This window comes from Cherax quadricarinatus, chromosome 6 (assembly GCF_038502225.1).
Source record: "Cherax quadricarinatus isolate ZL_2023a chromosome 6, ASM3850222v1, whole genome shotgun sequence".
Classification (NCBI taxonomy): Eukaryota; Metazoa; Arthropoda; class Malacostraca; order Decapoda; family Parastacidae; genus Cherax; species Cherax quadricarinatus.
This window is the reverse complement of record NC_091297.1, coordinates 6,892,899-6,911,486: the sequence shown is the minus strand read 5'-3', so window position 1 is coordinate 6,911,486 and position 18,588 is coordinate 6,892,899. Positions and strand designations below refer to the sequence as shown.

At 42.5% G+C, this 18,588-nt stretch overlaps 1 protein-coding gene across 2 annotated transcripts in view; it reads left to right on the top strand.

Annotated features, from left to right (window-relative positions):
* LOC128692648 (zinc finger protein 271) overlaps positions 1 to 18,588 on the top strand; it is a 63,886-nt gene that overhangs the window by 22,757 nt on the left and 22,541 nt on the right. For both annotated transcript variants that reach the window (XM_053781899.2, XM_053781908.2), the window contains exon 5: positions 1,774 to 2,025. In XM_053781899.2, the coding sequence (XP_053637874.1) occupies positions 1,774 to 2,025 (252 nt within the window). The remainder of the gene's footprint in view (positions 1 to 1,773; positions 2,026 to 18,588) is intronic.

Sequence of the window (18,588 nt, the reverse complement as noted above, 5' to 3'; positions counted from 1 at the left end):
TGTTCTTTGTTGGTTATCCTGATGTCAGTGTGACTCTCAGTAGAGTCGAAAGTAATCTGAAGATGCCACAGTCTCCTACACCGTCACTGCCCCTAGCACATAAAGGAAAAGCTGACCAAGTACTTTTGCTTCCTTGCCACTTCCTCCACGAAGCAAAGCAGAATGCTTGATTCTTGCTGTCTTAAGCATAGACAATAATGTACACTATCTTTACCATGGTAATAAAGTGGGAGCAGGATTTTCCTTAATTGTCCTGCTAAGGTAAGGGATGGACTGTCTTTTATTAAATTACACTTTGCAACACTGGCGTCTTGCAAGGAGCGGCGGTTGCTTGACGACGTCACATACTTGTACTGCATCTGGGATCAATTACTTGCTGTAGCAGTAAACAAGATGCTTGCCCCTTCTGAGAGGGCTTGGCCCCTCAGGGCTGAAAGGGGCTGATACCCCCCTCCTGGAGAAAATTTCTCCACATAGAGGATAAAATGAATTAGAATGACTTGGAGAGTGTATAAATCTGTATTGGAAGGAAGGCTTGGTAGGGGTCGGCCTAGGAAAGGTTGGAGGGAGGGGGTAAAGGAGGTTTTGTGTGTGAGGGGCTTGGACTTCCAGCAAGCGTGCATGAGCATGATAGATAGGAGCAAGTGGAGACAAATGTTTTTTATGACTTGATGTGCTGTTGAAGTGTGAGCAAAGTAACATTTATGAATGGATTCAGGGAAACCAGCAAGCTGGACTTGAGTCCTGGAGGTGGGAGATACAGTGCTTGCACTCTGAAGGAGGGGTGTTGATGTTGCAGATTTTTAACTAGTGTAGGCTTGTCTCTGGCAAGACAGTGATGAAGTGAATGATGATGAAAGTGTTTATTCTTTCTTTTAGGTCACCCTGTCTTGGTGGGAAATGGCAGATGTGTTAATATAAAAAAAAAATAATTCTATGTAGTAGGTTGATAGCAACTGCCCAGGGAGGTACTACCGTCCTGCCAAGTCAGCACGAAATGGAAATCTGTAATTGTTTTACATAATGGTAGGATTGCTGGTGTCTTTTTTTTCTGTCTCATAAACACGCAAGATAACAGGTATATCTTGCTACTTCTACTTACACTTAGGTCACATTACACATGCATGCTGCTGCATATGTATTTACACATTAATTTGGATTTTCTTTTATTTCCTTAATAGTTCTTGTTCTTTATTTCCTCTTATCTCCATGGGGATGTGGAAAAGAATTCTTCCTCTGTAAGCTGTGTGTGTTGTAGGAAAATTAAAACTTTTGTTTTTAGGTTACCCTGCTTTGGTGGGATACGGCTGATTCATTGAAAAAAAATTTAAATAATAATAGTAATACACATAACATCCAACTTATGACCGAGTTCGGTTCCGAGAAACCGGTCGTAAGTCGAAATGGTCATAAGTAGAACTTTACTACTGAATATCAACAAAACATTTTTGTAATGACTTTATTTTATTGTTTAATTTTGGTATTTCATGTTTTACTTTACTTTTTATGCTGTTAGTACTGTATTTTATACTGTTAGGTTTAGGATGAACACTGTGTACAACACAAATAGTTGTTTATTTCCCAGAAATTTGGCATAAAAAACACGGTCGTAAGTCGAGTGGTCGTAAGTCAAGCAGGTCGTAAGTTGGATGGTAGGTGTACATAAACATAAGAAATGGTAGGTTGGGATGCATACTCAAGTGGCTCTTTTAATCTGGTTAATATTATTTATTAATTTTATTATTACAACAGCTCTTTTGATATTTGTTACAGGTTGAAGAAGAGGGCCTTGAAGCTGATGCAGATAATACGCTTGTGGATGACGATGAAGATGACGATGATGAAATTCCAATAAAACAGGAGAAGGGAAGAAAGACCAAAGGAAGAAAGAGAAGAAAGCGTCGTCTAACCTTCACACCCAGAAAGTTGAACAAAATCTACCAGTGTGAAAATTGTCCTGCCAGATTTGCCCGAGATACTCAACTGAAATATCACTCAAAGGTTCACATCGATGACCAGACAGAGGTTAGTTAGATATACAGTATGTATGTACCTTTTTTTTAAACTGTTAATGGGTTAAGCAGGTAAGGCACATCATTTCTCTCTTCATTTGCATTATTTTTTAAGAAGATAAGAAAGAAGGACCTAGGTAGTAGGTTGGTAGACAGCAACCGCCCAGGGAGGTACTACCGTCCTGCCAAGCAAGTGTAAAACGAAAGCCTGTAATTGTTTTACATAATGGTAGGATTGCTGGTGTCCTTTTTTCTGTCTCATAAACATGCAAGATTTCAGGTACATCTTGCTACTTCTACTTAAACTTGGGTCACACTACACATACATGTACAAGCATATATATACTACACACACCTCTCTGGGTTTTCTGCTATTTTCTTTCTAGTTCTTGTTCTTGTTTATTTCCTTTCATCTCCATGGGGAAGTGGAGCAGAATTCTTCCTCCATAAACCATGCATGTTATAAGAGGTGACTAAAATGCCAGGAGCAAGGGGCTAGTAACCCCTTCTGTATAAATTACTAAATTTAAAAAGAGATACTTTTGTTTTTCTTTTTGGGCCACCCTGCCTTGGTGGGATACGGCCGGTTTGTTGAAAGAAAAGAAGAAAGAAGGAACACTGCAGTAGGCCCACTGGCCCATGCGAGGCAGGTCCAGTTTTTCCACCGGCTTAAGCCAATGCCTTGAGCTACTCAGGTCAGTCACGTCCACTTAAGGAAGGAGCACGGCATCTGACCTAGTAGCACAAGCTAGTCAGGTCCAACTCAAACCCACCCACACCCACTCATGTATTTATACTGTGCTTATGGGAGATTCTAAAGAGAAATTGCAGAGGTTAGTGGACGAATTTGGGAGTGTGTGTAAAGGTAGAAAGTTGAAAGTGAACATAGAAAAGAGTAAGGTAATAAGAGTATCAAATGATTTAGAAAAAGAAAAATTGGATATCAAATTGGGGAGGAGGAGTATGGAAGAAGTGAATGTTTTCAGATATTTGGGAGTTGACGTGTCAGTGGATGGATTTATGAAGGATGAGGTTAATCATAGAATTGATGAAGGAAAAAAGGTGAGTGGTGCATTGAGGTATATGTGGAGGCAAAAAATGTTATCTATAGAAGCAAAGAAGGGAATGTATGAAAGTATAGTAGTACTAACACTCTTATATGGGTGTGAAGCTTGGGTGGTAAATGCAGCAGCGAGGAGACGGTTGGAGGCAGTGGAGATGTCCTGTTTAAAGGCAATGTGTGGTGTAAATATTATGCAGAAAATTCGGAGTGTGGAAATTAGGAAAAGGTGTGGAGTTAATAAAAGTATTAGTCAGAGGGCAGAAGAGGGGTTGTTGAGGTGGTTTGGTCATTTAGAGAGAATGGATCAAAGTAGAATGACATGGAAAGCATATAAATCTATAGGGGAAGGAAGGCGGGGTAGGGGTCGTCCTCGAAAGGGTTTTGTGGGCAAGGGGCTTGGACTTCCAGCAAGCGTGCGTGAGCATGTTAGATAGGAGTGAATGGAGACGAATGGTACTTGGGACCTGATGATCTGTTGGAGTGTGAGCATGATAATATTTAGTGAAGGGATTCAGGGAAACTGGTTATTTTCATATAGTCGGACTTGAGTCCTGGAAATGGGAAGTACTTTAAAGGAGGGGTTTGGGATATTGGCAGTTTGGAGGGATATGTTGTGTATCTTTATATGTGTATGCTTCTGAACTGTTGTATTCTGAGCACCTCTGCAAAAACAGTGATAATGTGTGAGTGTGGTGAAAGTGTTGAATGATGATGAAAGTATTTTCTTTTTGGGGATTTTCTTTCTCTTTTTGGGTCACCCTGCCTCGGTGGGAGACGGCCGACTTGTTGGAAAAAAAAAAGTCTTTGCTTCTATGACGATACCCGGTAGGTTGTTCTACTTGTCCACAACTCATGTCTTTTTTGTTTCTGCATAAAGTTTGAGAAGATGTAAATATTTTACATGTAGCTTTTTGGAACCATGGCTTACGGAGAAAGTCTCTGTCCCGCTTCCCCATGGAGATATTCAAAACTTATTCCTAGTAAATAATAAGCAGTAAAAGAGGCACAATATGAGGAAAGTCATTTTTAATTCAACATATCAGCTGTCCCCAACTGAGGCAAGATAAAAAAAAAAAAAGTTACTCATTTGTCATCACTTGTTTAATCACTGTCTTGCCAAAAGTGTGCTGACATCACAGTTCAGATGACCTTCCTTCATTATGAGAGGTGAGCTTTCATATTAATACATGTATACTGTTTATCATGTATTTTTACAGCTCTTTGGGTAACTGTTGACAACTCGACACAAATTAATTTATCCCTAATGCGAGTTGTGACTTAATTTAATATTGGGGGAGCAGCCTATATCTCATGTGCTAAATTTATGAATGCCTAACAAGGAGGTTGTTTCAGTGACATCGTGGGCATCATGGCAAGAGAAGATACCGTACAGAAACAAAACACGTCTTATTATTTTTGTATAATAGAATCCCAGACAGCAGTGACAGTGATACCTCTGGTGATATTTAGAATTGATTTTATGTTTTGAAGGCATTAAATTTTTGAGGGATCCAGACCCCTGATCTGAAACTAACCTCCCCCTCCCCTCCATTATACTTTCTTGTGAAATGGTAGAGAATCTTTTCCCGAAGGTAGTGACACCAAAAATATAAAATTTAATGGCAAATTTATTGCAGTTTGGAGGGATATGTTGTGTATCTTTATACGTATATGCTTCTAAACTGTTGTGTTCTGAGCACCTCTGCAAAAACAGTGATTATGTGTGAGTGAGGTGAAAGTGTTGAATGATGATGAAAGTATTTTCTTTTTGGAGATTTCCTTTCTTTTTGGGTCACCCTGCCTCGGTGGGAGACGGCCGACTTGTTGAAAAAAAAAAAAATGGCAAATTTACAGAATTATGCTGACATAAAGTAGCAGTCTTGGCCCAGTTTACACACTGGTGATTTCACCCATTTTGAGTCCAATTTTAGGCCAGTTCCATTGTTCCAGATGACCAAACGCTTAGCTATTTCACTAGTATGCTTTCTGTTCTATCAGTTGATCATAAGAAACTGTCCATTTAACTATTTCATCTACCCAATAAAGTGATCAGAATTTGGTAATTTTGCCAGTTTCACATTAAAAAATGCCAATTTAAAAATAGGGTCATTAATAAACAATGTAGACATTCCTGGCACTAAAACATTTCCTCTGTTCACTAGTTATGTCCAAAGGCCTCTCCTATATTACAGTTGCTTTCTGTTTGAATTTTTATTCACACAGAAAATAGAAGACTTACTATTACTGCATTAGTATAATAATTGTATAAATAATGTCAGCACATTCATGAACACACATTGGATGGTCAGTTGGACACACATTAGACGAGTGATAAATTAAGTGTCCCCTGGAATATTGACAAAACGTGAATATTTCTTCTACTTTGAGCTCAGTTACAACCTACTTCCAGCCCTGAAGCCAATCAGAATCATCTTATATCTGTAATATATCTTCCATTCTATCAAATAATACCAAGAAACTGAGAATAACACCAGAAAAAGCATCCAAAAATACACTGAAAAATCACTATTTTAACCCTTTCAGGGTCCAAGGCCAAAATCTGAAGTCACGCACCAGTGTCCAAGAAATTTTGAAAAAAAAAAAAATTATTTTTTCTTACAGAATTAAAGAGCATATTTTTGTGAAGGTAATAAAACAAAAAAAATTAGAATCTGATCAGTACTTACCGAGATACAGTGCCAAGAAGTTTATAGAAAATGATGTGGTGGTGGCAACATCGACGAATTCCACATACGCGTATTATATTATTTTGTTGTTTTAGTTGTTTTTTCTTTTCTTTTCCAATTTTTTTCTATTCCTACTAACATTTGGGGCCTGAGAGACCAATACTGTATATAATTGATATAAACTCACTGTATTGAACACAATAACCGCACTAAAGTTATTATCATATTATTGTTTACCACTGTTGTTTATTACAATAAACATGCACAAATATTGTATAATACTAATGTTCTATCATATATTTACATATTTACAATCACTGGACATGGTTTTAGAACTGCTGGAGCTTGTGGAACTCCTTGAAACAAGGCACCATGCACAGAGGCACCTTACATTCCTCACGCATAAACCGAGTGTCTTTGCGTCTTTGTTGCCGTCGTTTTGTTTGTGCACAGACAATGCATCTCTTCTGAGCAAATTTCTTTTGAGTTGAAGGAAGCTGTATTATGAAATGATCACCTTCTCTCCTCAAACGCTTGGGTATATCGTGATGAATTCGAGGACCATGTTGTATTGCAGATGTTGTTACCTGTTACTTCATTATGAGTTGTCTGACAACAGACAAACAAAATTCACCATACGGTGGTCTGTTACCAGTCTTTATTTGGTACATATTATATGCATTCAGCATTGAAATGTCCATGAGATGGAAGAAAAGTTTCATGTACCACTTGTAACTCTTACGAACACAGTCAACAAAACCAATCTGCATGTCACACTTGTCAACCAAGCACATGTTTTGTGTATAATCAATCACTGACACTGGTTTTCGAATACGTTCATTAGTCACTCGATCAACTTTGCCACTGTCTTGCATTTCATTACGGTGAATGGTTGTCAACAATGTGACATCTCGTTTGTCATGCCACCGTAATGCCATGATGTCATTGGCAGTAAACACCTGCACGTCATCACCACGAACACCTGCGTTGAGCCTGGGCATATGTTTACGATTAGAACGCACTGTGCCACACACATCTGTCTTGTTCACTCGCATGAAATCACTGAGTAATGGGCTTGTGTACCAGTTATCGGTATATAATGTATGCCCCTTACCAAGATAAGGTGCCATCATGTTTCTCACTACGTCACCTGAGATACCCAATAACATCTTGGTATCTTTCAATGTTTTACTACCCGTGTATACAACAATATCCAACACCAGGCCACTGTCACAATCACAGAGTACAAACAATTTTATACCAAAGCGGTTCCTCTTGCTCGGTATATACTGCTTGAATGGCAGTCTACCTTTGAACAAAATCAAAGACTCGTCAATTACAAGATTCTTGAATGGATAAAAGTATATCCTGAACTTTTGTTTGAGATACATGAAAACATTTCTAATCTTGTATAACCTGTCACTTCTGTCAGGCCTGGTTTTGTCAGAGAAGTGCAACATACGTAACAGTAAGATAAACCTGTTCACTGGTATTATTTCACTGAAGGATGGGGTAGAAATTAGCCGATCTGTGGACCAGTATGCTTTTATATTATGCTTATAGACGTGAGGCATAAGCATTATTGTTGCAAATACATTTCTGCAACAGTTGTCTCTTTCCACCTGTGTAGTCTTGACTGTGGTGATAAGATCGTATTTGCCATGGTGTACTGAAAATACTTATTACTTTCCCTGGCAATAATTTCCATCAATGGCTGGTCAAAGAATAATTCAAAGAATTCCAGTTCATTGGCCGTGGTTCCAAGGGGACAGGTAGGTAGAATTCCACTTTGAGAGTCATCAAAGTGGTGAGGCTTGGGAACAAAATTGGGATTTTGCTGCCAATCCCACATACGGTTTTGTGGTGGATACTGGACATCATAGGCTGGTTGTATGGGTGGTTGTGGTTGTGGCGGGCTGGTGGCTGACGCTCCGCTTTGTCCTTGAACTGACGAGTCAGCAGCGTGGGTTCCCGCGTGGCACGGTGAGTCACGCATGGCGGTGCCACTACCACCACCAGCACCACTAACACCATCCACTGATGCCTGTGGCCCATCCATGCCAAGTGTAGCCACATCATCCTCACTATCACTACCTAAAACGGGTGTAGGGCCACGGGATGTACTCCGGGATGTACTCCGTCCCCTGGGCACAGCATAGGGTACACTACCTGAGCACATGCGGCGGCGAACATGCCGACGCTTCACTGGTGAATATGATTCCTCACTATCACTACTCGAATGATCGTCGAGCGCAATAAAATCACAATCCACGTCAGAATCATCGTCATTACTGAAGTCAGAGGCCTGGCCACGCGAAAATATTAGTTTTCTCTTACGTTTAGGAACACCCGACCGTGAGTCACGAGTGCCCACACCAGAGGTAGAAGGTCGAGGATCGTCGGGGTTTTCTGCACTATTATCGATATCCTGGTCATTATTTTCGGTCACTAACTTATCAAAGGCGTAGAATTCGTCTTCATTTGCACTTCCATCAGTGTCAGAACTATCAGACAGGAAGAGGAGAGTCCCAATTTTCCGGGGAGTGAGAGCTGACTTGCGACGAGGCATGGTGAACAAGGGTGACTGAGCCGGATATCCCACAATGCTATGCAGGCGCCTAGATTTTTTGTTTATGGCGCACACCCACGGCGCAGACCCATTCTCTCACATGTAGGCCTATGAGCGCTTTCGCGCTAAATTTGACGGCGCTAGAATTTTGGCGTAGATCTACGGTTTGGACACTCGCCGAAAAGCCGTAGATCTACGGGACGGACCCTGAAAGGGTTAAATCATACACATGGTCAGTTTTTTCCCCATTATGCACTGCATGAAGCAGGATTTTTTTATGGTGCACACTCACCACATAGACCCATTCTCTCATATGTATGCTTATCAACCCTCTTGCACTAAATTTGAAATTGCTAGAATTTGCTCGTAATGTTGCGGCACAGATCCTGAGCTCAAAGCTGTGATGTTATGGCATAAACCCCAAAAGGGTTAAAGAAAATGCAAATATATCAAGAGGTGGGTGGCAGTGGCATTGGCATCGATGGCTACTATGCAGGATCCATACTATATAATACAGTGGAGCCTCAAGTTTCGGCCGCCCCAAGTTTCAGCTGTTTTGAGTTTTGGTCACTTTTTTTGGCTAAATTTTGTCTTGAGTTACAAACAGTACCTTGAGTTTCGGCCGTCGTACCAGACCTGTCTGCTTGCCCACACCCACACAAAGCATCCCATGTATGCGTTGCGGGTCAGTCTGGCTTTTTCTCCTTGAGTGAACATTACCCTGTGCTTTCATCCAAACATTTCACAATAATCCATTGTTTTTTGTGCTTGTTGATTGAGTGCAATTGCTACATAATTAACCATGGGCCCAAAGAAACTTTCTAGTGCTAGCCCTTTGGTAAAGAAAGTGAGAAACACGATAGAATTGAAGAAAGAAACTGTAGCAAAGTACGGAAGTGGAAGAGAGCGAGAGAGAGAGAGAGAAAGAGGGGGGGCGGGGCGCGGCACTGCCAACAACTGCCTGCGAGATACCAGGTGTAATTACTGCTACAAGAAAGGACATCAGGAGGACCAGTGTCGGAAGAAAAAGGAACTTGACAGACAGGGCCACCTGTTTAGAGACCTGTTCTCAGAACAAACAAGCAGGATCTCTGAATTGGTGAACACTCTCACACGTCACCCACTTAGCTACTCCTATCCCACCCCAGCAGGTGGGATTGTGCCTTATACAAGACCTCAGACCTACATCCCTGCAGCTGCCTCAGTACCCTACCTCTCTCAAGGGCAGGCACCTTACATTCCCTACACACCCACTACCTCAAGCTGACCACTTCATCATGAGGAACCAGTCTATCAGCATCGTGTCGGCCAACATTAGAGGTTTCATTACTAATGTTGGAGAGCTCACACAGTTTTGTGAACACTCGACGTCCCGACATGTTAGCTGTTGTTGAAACATTTTTGGATGACAGGACTCTAGAAAATTTTGTAAGAATTGCTGGCTACACCTCATGGATGAGAAGAGACAGGCAAGGGCAAGGAGGACGTGTTGCTGTGTGCTTCTCTAAAAGTGTTCATACCCAGCACATTGATGTTGCCACCCCTACACATATTGAAGTGATGTTCTTCAAGCTCTGTATAAACACTAGTACCTCTGTACTAGCATGTGCAATGTACAGACCTCAGTGGCAACATGCAGACCCTATCAACTTCCTAATGGAAAATATTGACTCCCTTCTGCTACAACACAATTGTCAACATATTATAATTGTTGGTGACCTCAACCAGCACCTTATACAGAGGGACTTTGATGACCTTCTTGCAGTGTTTGACATGAGAAACTTTGTTGATTTCCCTACTCATATCTCTGGCTCCTCCCTTGACCCAGTAGTGAGTGATCTGGCAGAAGGCATAGTCACTTGTCAACCCCTCGGCTACATTGGATCGTCTGACCACAAGGCTGTTTTTACCACACTTAAGATCCCAACAGAACGAGGTGAGGAATCCACACGCACAACCTGGCTATGGGAAAGAGGTAATTGGCCAGCCCTTTGCTCTGAGCTCACCACCACCGACTGCAATGCTCTTCTCCTAGGGGATGTTGACAACCAAGTGAAAGCCTTCACTGGACACATCCTTAATCTACAACAAGAACACATTCCTCACCAGCAATATGTGACGAAGCCTACAGATCAGCCTTGGTTTGGCTTTCGTTGTAGAGAGGCTGCTACTGCTAAGTACAAAGCATGGCGAAGGTATAAGAGACATCCTACCACCTATAACAGGAACTTGCACATGCAAGCCTGTAGGCATATGGGTGATGTTCAAAAGTGGGCCATTGCTAAATGGGAGGTGGACACTAAAAGAAAGTTAGCATCAGGTAGGGTAGGCTCCAAAACCTGGTGGTCCCTGGTCAAGGACAGACAAGGTTATCTGCCTGATGAACTTATTCCACCTCTAAATCGACAGGATGGGACCACCTCTACTAGTAGTCAAGAGAAGGCGGACCTCTTTGCTGAACACTTTGCTACCAAAATGCAAGTTCCTGATCCAGCAAGGGACCCTCCTTGGCTAGCTGCAAGAACTGTGTCAAAACTGTCAGTGGTGACAGTAAGGCAGGAGGAGGTGCATTTCCTATTTAAATCGCTTGACCAAGAAAAGGCTGTGGGCCCAGACAAGTTGAGCCCAAGATTGTTGAGAAGATGTGCAGACCAGCTAGCAGCACCTCTAACTCGCATCTTTCAGCACTGCCTAGTACAGTGTAAATGGCCCTCTCTATGGAAAGAGGCAAATGTAGTCCCTATTCACAAAAAGAAGAGCAGAGCAGAAAGCAACTACAGACCAGTGTCACTCCTGTCAATCACTGGTAAGATCCTTGAGACAATAATCTCAAGACAAATGACAGAGTTTTTTGACTACCACTCACTACGTTGTGATCGTCAGTATGGCTTCAGGAAAGGTTACTCTGCTGCTGATCTGTTGTTAAACCTCTCCACTAAGTGGCACCAGTCACTGGATGAATCCAAAGTCAGCTGTGTGGTAGCACTGGACATTGCTGGCGCTTTCGACCGGGTGTGGCACCAGGGCCTCTTAGCAAAACTTCAAGCACTGGGAATTGCAGGCTCTACGCTATGTCTCCTCAGTAGAGGAGATCTCTAAGTGTAGTCCTCAATGGAACGGAATCAGCAAGGCATCCTATTGGGGCAAGTGTTCCACAAGGAAGCGTGCTGGGTCCATTGTTATGGAATGTCTACTTCAACGACCTTCTTCATCTCATCCCAGAATCACATGCATATGCAGACGACTGTACACTGACACTCACTTATCCAAGAGAAGAAATGCCAGCTGCTCTAAGCTACATCAATCACCAGCTGAGAGCTATATCAGCTTGGGGAAATAGATGGCAAGTAACATTTGCACCTGAGAAAACGCAAATGATGATCGTCTCTAGGCACCATGATGGTAATGCTGGTGCAGTAGTAAGGATGAATGGGAGGATGTTGGCACCTGGAGAAGAAGTTGATATCCTTGGGGTGAAATTTGACTCCAAACTAACCATGAAGAACCATGTTGTAAATCTTGCAAACAAGGCAGCCAGGAAGCTTACAGCACTTCGCCGTATCTCGCATCTGCTTGATAGTAGGGGTTGCAAGATCCTGTACGAGGCACAAGTACGCTCACACCTTGAGTATGCTCCACTTTCTTGGTTTGCCTGCCCCCCCCCCCCCCTCTCATCTGCGACTGCTTGACAGAGTAGAGAACAGAGCAAGACGTCTCATCTCTCGCCTGGACCCATCCTGGATAGATCTGTCATTTCAGCAGAGCCTTCAACATAGGAGGGATGTGGGTGGCCTTACTGTTATGTACAAGGCCAATATTGTCAAAATACCACACTTGGATCCACTTCGAGGACAGCGTGAAACAAGCTTTTATGCCACAAGACGGGCAGAAAGCAGCAACTTCACTCTGGCTGTACCCTTCTCCAGAACATCACTCCATCTGAGATCATACATACCCAGGATGGCTCGAGTATGGAACACATTCGTACAGCCCAATGATGTCAACGAGATAAAGTCAGTTGATCAAATGAAAATGCTGGCCCACAGATGGCTCCAACTTCATCCTGTTCCCTACTTGTATGTCTCATAACAATAAAAATGCTTTCAAATGAGCTGATGTAGGTAACAGCTCTTAGCTTGCCAATAAAGTTAGGAATCCTTAACCTGTAAATAGCTGTCAATAAAGCTAGGGATCCTTATTAACCTTGTCAAACCCTGTGTAAAAAAAAAAAAAAAATGAATGAATGTGCCCTCTTCAGTGATTCTACGATACTAAAGCAGCAGCAGTCGATAAAGGCTATAGCGCCAGCCAGCGATGAAGTGTAGCATTAACAGTGTAGCAAGTAAATTAAGCAATAGAAAAACGGTCACTGACAACACCACCACAACCACCACCATACGGCTTATGATGCCAGTGGCCCTTATAACCTAACAACACCACCACCACCACCACTACCACCACTCGTGACATACATAATGACATTTTATTCATTCTAGATTATATATTGTGTTACTATGTTATTAATATTGTTTATTGTGTCAGATTAGATCAGTTGTGATAGATAAATAAGCCATAGAGTTGAATCACTAAAGACACCCTTCTCCTGCATTATTCTTACTGAGACCTGGCTTAAGCAGGACACAATTGATATCTACCCACTACCAGGATACACAGCAATCCACAACTGCAGACCATACCAAGTTGGGGGTGGTACTGCAGTCTATTACTCTAACCAACTATCTTGTATTAGCACTAATTGCTTTAGTGATGAATATGAGGAATACATTTTTGCTAATTTTACTGTAAAAAACCTCAAGACGCCTATAACAATCGGTGCCATATACCGGATACCCCACACGAACATCCCAAACTTCAGTGAGAATCTAAAGTCACTAATAACAAACAGACAAATGAATAAGCACTACCTTCTCTTAGCTGGAGACTTCAATATCAGCCTTGGCCTACCAGATGATCACACTGTAACTGATTTCATCAACAATATGAACAACACGCTTCTCATACCAACAATAACTAAACCAACCAGGCTGACTGAGACAAGTGCAACCATAATAGACCACATATGGACCAATATACTAGCCCCCCCTTAAATCAGGGATAATCACAGACAGCACTACTGACCACTACCCAACCTTCCTCTTAACAAACATTAGTAAGCCACCACCGAATACAACAAAGTTTCATTTAGACTCCATGATGAGGCCTCAGTAAGGAATTTCACAGCAGACCTAGAGACTGTTGACTGGCATACAGAATTCTCCAATGCCAATGGTATTGACGATTGGACAGACATTTTTTCTAACAAAATACTTAGACTATACAACAAACATTGTCCTATAAAAATGAAATAGATCACGAATAAACGGCTTGGTTGCCCATGGCTAACCAGCAGCTTTCTGAAATCCATTGATAAGAAACACCAATATGAAAAGCAATGTAGACAGGGCTTAATGCACAAAGATATTCTTAAACAATATTCAACAGTTCTCACCAAATTAATAAAGAAAGCCAAACAACTGTACTACTCCAGCAGATTCACTGACACAAGAGGAGATATAAAAAAGACCTGGAAAACACTTTCCCAGATTCTGGTGACCCACAAACTGAAAAAAAAAACAAGAATATTGTTCTAACTAAACCTCATGAAACACCACTGCGTCCCACTGATACAGCTAACAAGATAAACGACTTCTCAAACAGGATCTAATCTCGCCAGTAAAATCCCACATACCAATGCCCGTGCCGGGGACTACCTAGATGGGAATTTCCCAAATTCCTTCTATCTTGTACCAACTGAGCCCACAGAAGTCACCGCGATCATAAATTCACTTAAAAATAACTCTGGGAATCTGTCTCATGTCCCACCATTATTGTACAAGCGAGCGGCCCGTGTCCTTTCGCATGCTATTACATTACTTTTTAACAAGTCACTAGAAACTAGTACTTCCCCGACACTACTCAAGGCAGCAAGGGTTTCACCAATACATAAAGGTGGTGACCCTACAGACGTAAACAACTATAGGCCAATATCAAACTTACCATTGCTATCCAAAATCTTCGAGAAACTCGTGCACAGGAGACTATATTCATTTATAACTGCACAAAACATACTCGACCCCTGCCAATTTGGATTCAGGAAAAATAAAAGCACTAATGATGCAATTATAAAAATGCTAGACCTGCTTTACACAGCATTGGAAAATAAGGAATATCCGCTAGGAATTTTTATTGACCTAAGAAAAGCGTTTGACACAGTAAACCACGGTATCCTACTCCACAAACTTGACCACTGTAGTATAAGAGGCCATGTGCTTGCATATTTTAAATCCTACCTTTCTAATAAGTATCAGTATGTCACCATTAAAGACACAGCCTCATCAATACGGCCACTTGATACTGGAGTTCCGCAGGGAAGTGTCCTTGGACCCCTGCTCTTCCTCATTTACATCAATGATCTTCCAAACATATCCCAACACCTGAAACCCATTCTCTTTGCTGACGACACGACTTGTGTCATCTCCCACCCTAATCTTTCCACCCTCAACACCATTGTTGATGAGGAGCTGCTCAAAATATCAACTTGGATGACAGCCAATAAACTTACACTTAACACTGGCAAAACCTACTACATTATGTTTGGTAGCAGAGCAGGTGTTGCACAACTTAACATTAACATCAACAACACTCTAATTGCCAGACATAATGAGGGCAAATTCCTTGGCCTATACCTCGACAACAACCTAAATTTCAGCACCCATATCCAACACATAACAAATAAAAGTATCCAAAACGGTGGGGATCCTCTTCAAGATACGATACTACGTGCCGCAAACTGCCCTTCTCACACTATACCATTCACTTATATATCCATACCTCACCTATGCTATCTGCACTTGGGGTTCAACTGCAGCAGCACACCTAAAGCCAATAATAATCCAACAAAAAGCCGCAGTAAAATTTTTTTTTTTTTTTTTTTTTATCATCACACCGGCCGATTCCCACCAAGGCAGGGTGGCCCGAAAAAGAAAAACTTTCACCATCATTCACTCCATCACTGTCTTGCCAGAAGGGTGCTTTACACTACAGTTTTTAAACTGCAACATTAACACCCCTCCTTCAGAGTGCAGGCACTGTACTTCCCATCTCCAGGACTCAAGTCCGGCCTGCCGGTTTCCCTGAATCCCTTCATAAATGTTACTTTGCTCACACTCCAACAGCACATCAAGTATTAAAAACCATTTGTCTCCATTCACTCCTATCAAACACGCTCACGCATGGCTGCTGGAAGTCCAAGCCCCTCGCACACAAAACCTCCTTTACCCCCTCCCTCCAACCCTTCCTAGGCCGACCCCTACCCCGCCTTCCTTCCACTACAGACTGATACACTCTTGAAGTCATTCTGTTTCGCTCCATTCTCTCTACATGTCCGAACCACCTCAACAACCCTTCCTCAGCCCTCTGGACAACAGTTTTGGTAATCCCGCACCTCCTCCTAACTTCCAAACTACGAATTCTCTGCATTATATTCACACCACACATTGCCCTCAGACATGACATCTCCACTGCCTCCAGCCTTCTCCTCGCTGCAACATTCATCACCCACGCTTCACACCCATATAAGAGCGTTGGTAAAACTATACTCTCATACATTCCCCTCTTTGCCTCCAAGGACAAAGTTCTTTGTCTCCACAGACTCCTAAGTGCACCACTCACTCTTTTTCCCTCATCAATTCTATGATTCACCTCATCTTTCATAGACCCATCCGCTGACACGTCCACTCCCAAATATCTGAATACGTTCCCCTCCTCCATACTCTCTCCCTCCAATCTGATATTCAATCTTTCATCACCTAATCTTTTTGTTATCCTCATAACCTTACTCTTTCCTGTATTCACCTTTAATTTTCTTCTTTTGCACACCCTACCAAATTCATCCACCAATCTCTGCAACTTCTCTTCAGAATCTCCCAAGAGCACAGTGTCATCAGCAAAGAGCAGCTGTGACAACTCCCACTTTGTGTGTGATTCTTTATCTTTTAACTCCACGCCTCTTGCCAAGACCCTCGCATTTACTTCTCTTACAACCCCATCTAAAAATAATCACTAAATCCCATCCCTGGCAACACACCCCCCACTCTTCATAGATCTAAACTTACTCCCTGTTCAGAACATCCACACTTACTACTGTGCAATCTATATCTACAGGACCTTAAATTCCAATATTAACCTTGACCTAAAACGCTTTCTTGATAGTTGTGACAGGATCCACAGGCATAACACCAGACACAAACATCTCTATGACATTCCCCGTTTACCTGGAGAGAGTTCCGGGGGTCAACGCCCCCGCGGCCCGGTCTGTGACCAGGCCTCCTGGTGGATCAGAGCCTGATCAACCAGGCTGTTACTGCTGGCTGCACACAAACCAACGTACGAGCCACAGCCCGGCTGGTCAGGAACCGACTTTAGGTGTTTGTCCAGTGCCAGCTTGAAGACTGCCAGGGGTCTGTTGGTAATTCCCCTTATGTATGCTGGGAGGCAGTTGAACAGTCTTGGGCCCCTGACACTTATTGTATGGTCTCTTAACGTGCTAGTGACACCCCTGCTTTTCATTGGGGGGATGTTGCATCGTCTGCCAAGTCTTTTGCTTTCGTAGTGAATGATTTTCGTGTGCAAGTTCGGTTCTAGTCCCTCTAGGATTTTCCAGGTGTATATAATCATGTATCTCTCCCGCCTGCGTTCCAGCGAATACAGGTTTAGGAATCTCAAGCGCTCCCAGTAATTGAGGTGTTTTATCTCCGTTATGCGTGCCGTGAAGGTTCTCTGTACATTTTCTAGGTCAGCAATTTCACCTGCCTTGAAAGGTGCTGTTAGTGTGCAGCAATATTCCAGCCTAGATAGAACAAGTGACCTGGAGAGTGTCATCATGGGCTTGGCCTCCCTAGTTTTCAAGGTTCTCATTATCCATCCTGTCATTTTTCTAGCAGATGCGATTGATACAATGTTATGGTTCTTGAAGGTGAGATCCTCCAACATGATCACTCCCAGGTCTTTGACGTTGGTGTTTCGCTCAATTTTGTGGCCAGAATTTGTTTTGTACTCTGTGTTTACCATATCTGAGTAATTGAAATTTCTCATCGTTGAACTTCATATTGTTTTCTGCAGCCCACTGAAAGATTTGGTTGATGTCCGCCTGGAGCCTTGCAGTGTCTGCAATGGAGGTCACTGTCATGCAGATTCGGGTGTCATCTGCAAAGGAAGACACGGTGCTGTGGCTGACATCCTTGTCTATGTCGGATATGAGGATGAGGAACAAGATGGGAGCGAGTACTGTGCCTTGTGGAACAGAGCTTTTCACCGTAGCTGCCTCGGACTTTACTCTGTTGACGACTACTCTCTGTGTTCTGTTAGTGAGGAAATTATAGATCCATCGACCGACTTTTCCTGTTATTCCTTTAGCACGCATTTTGTGTGCTATTACGCCATGGTCACACTTGTCGAAGGCTTTTGCAAAGTCTGTATATATTACATCTGCATTCTTTTTGTCTTCTAGTGCATCTAGGACCTTGTCGTAGTGATCCAATAGTTGAGACAGACAGGAGCGACCTGTTCTAAACCCATGTTGCCCTGGGTTTTGTAACTGATGGGTTTCTAGATGGGTGGTGATCTTGCTTCTTAGGACCCTTTCAAAGATTTTTATGATATGGGATGTTAGTGCTATCGGTCTGTAGTTCTTTGCTGTTGCTTTACTGCCCCCTTTGTGGAGTGGGGCTATGTCTGTTGTTTTTAGTAACTGTGGGATAACCCCCGTGTCCATGCTCCCTCTCCATAGGATGGAAAAGGCTCGTGATAGGTGCTTCTTGCAGTTCTTGATGAACACGGAGTTCCATGAGTCTGGCCCTGGGGCAGAGTGCATGGGCATGTCATTTATCGCCTGTCATTTGGCGTCAGGATAACATCGGATAGGCTTTTTATTATTTATTATCACACTGGCCGATTCCCACCAAGGCAGGGTGGCCCGAAAAAGAAAAACTTTCACCATCATTCACTCCATCACTGTCTTGCCAGAAGGGTGCTTTACACTACAGTTCAAGTCCTTGTGTTATCCAAATTCTGTGGCTCATAAAAAATTCATTTTGATCTTCGACTCTCAGTCTGGTTAGCGGCTTGCTAAAAACTGAGTCATATTGGGACTTGAGTAGGTCACTCATTTCCTTGCTGTCATCTGTGTAGGCCCCATCT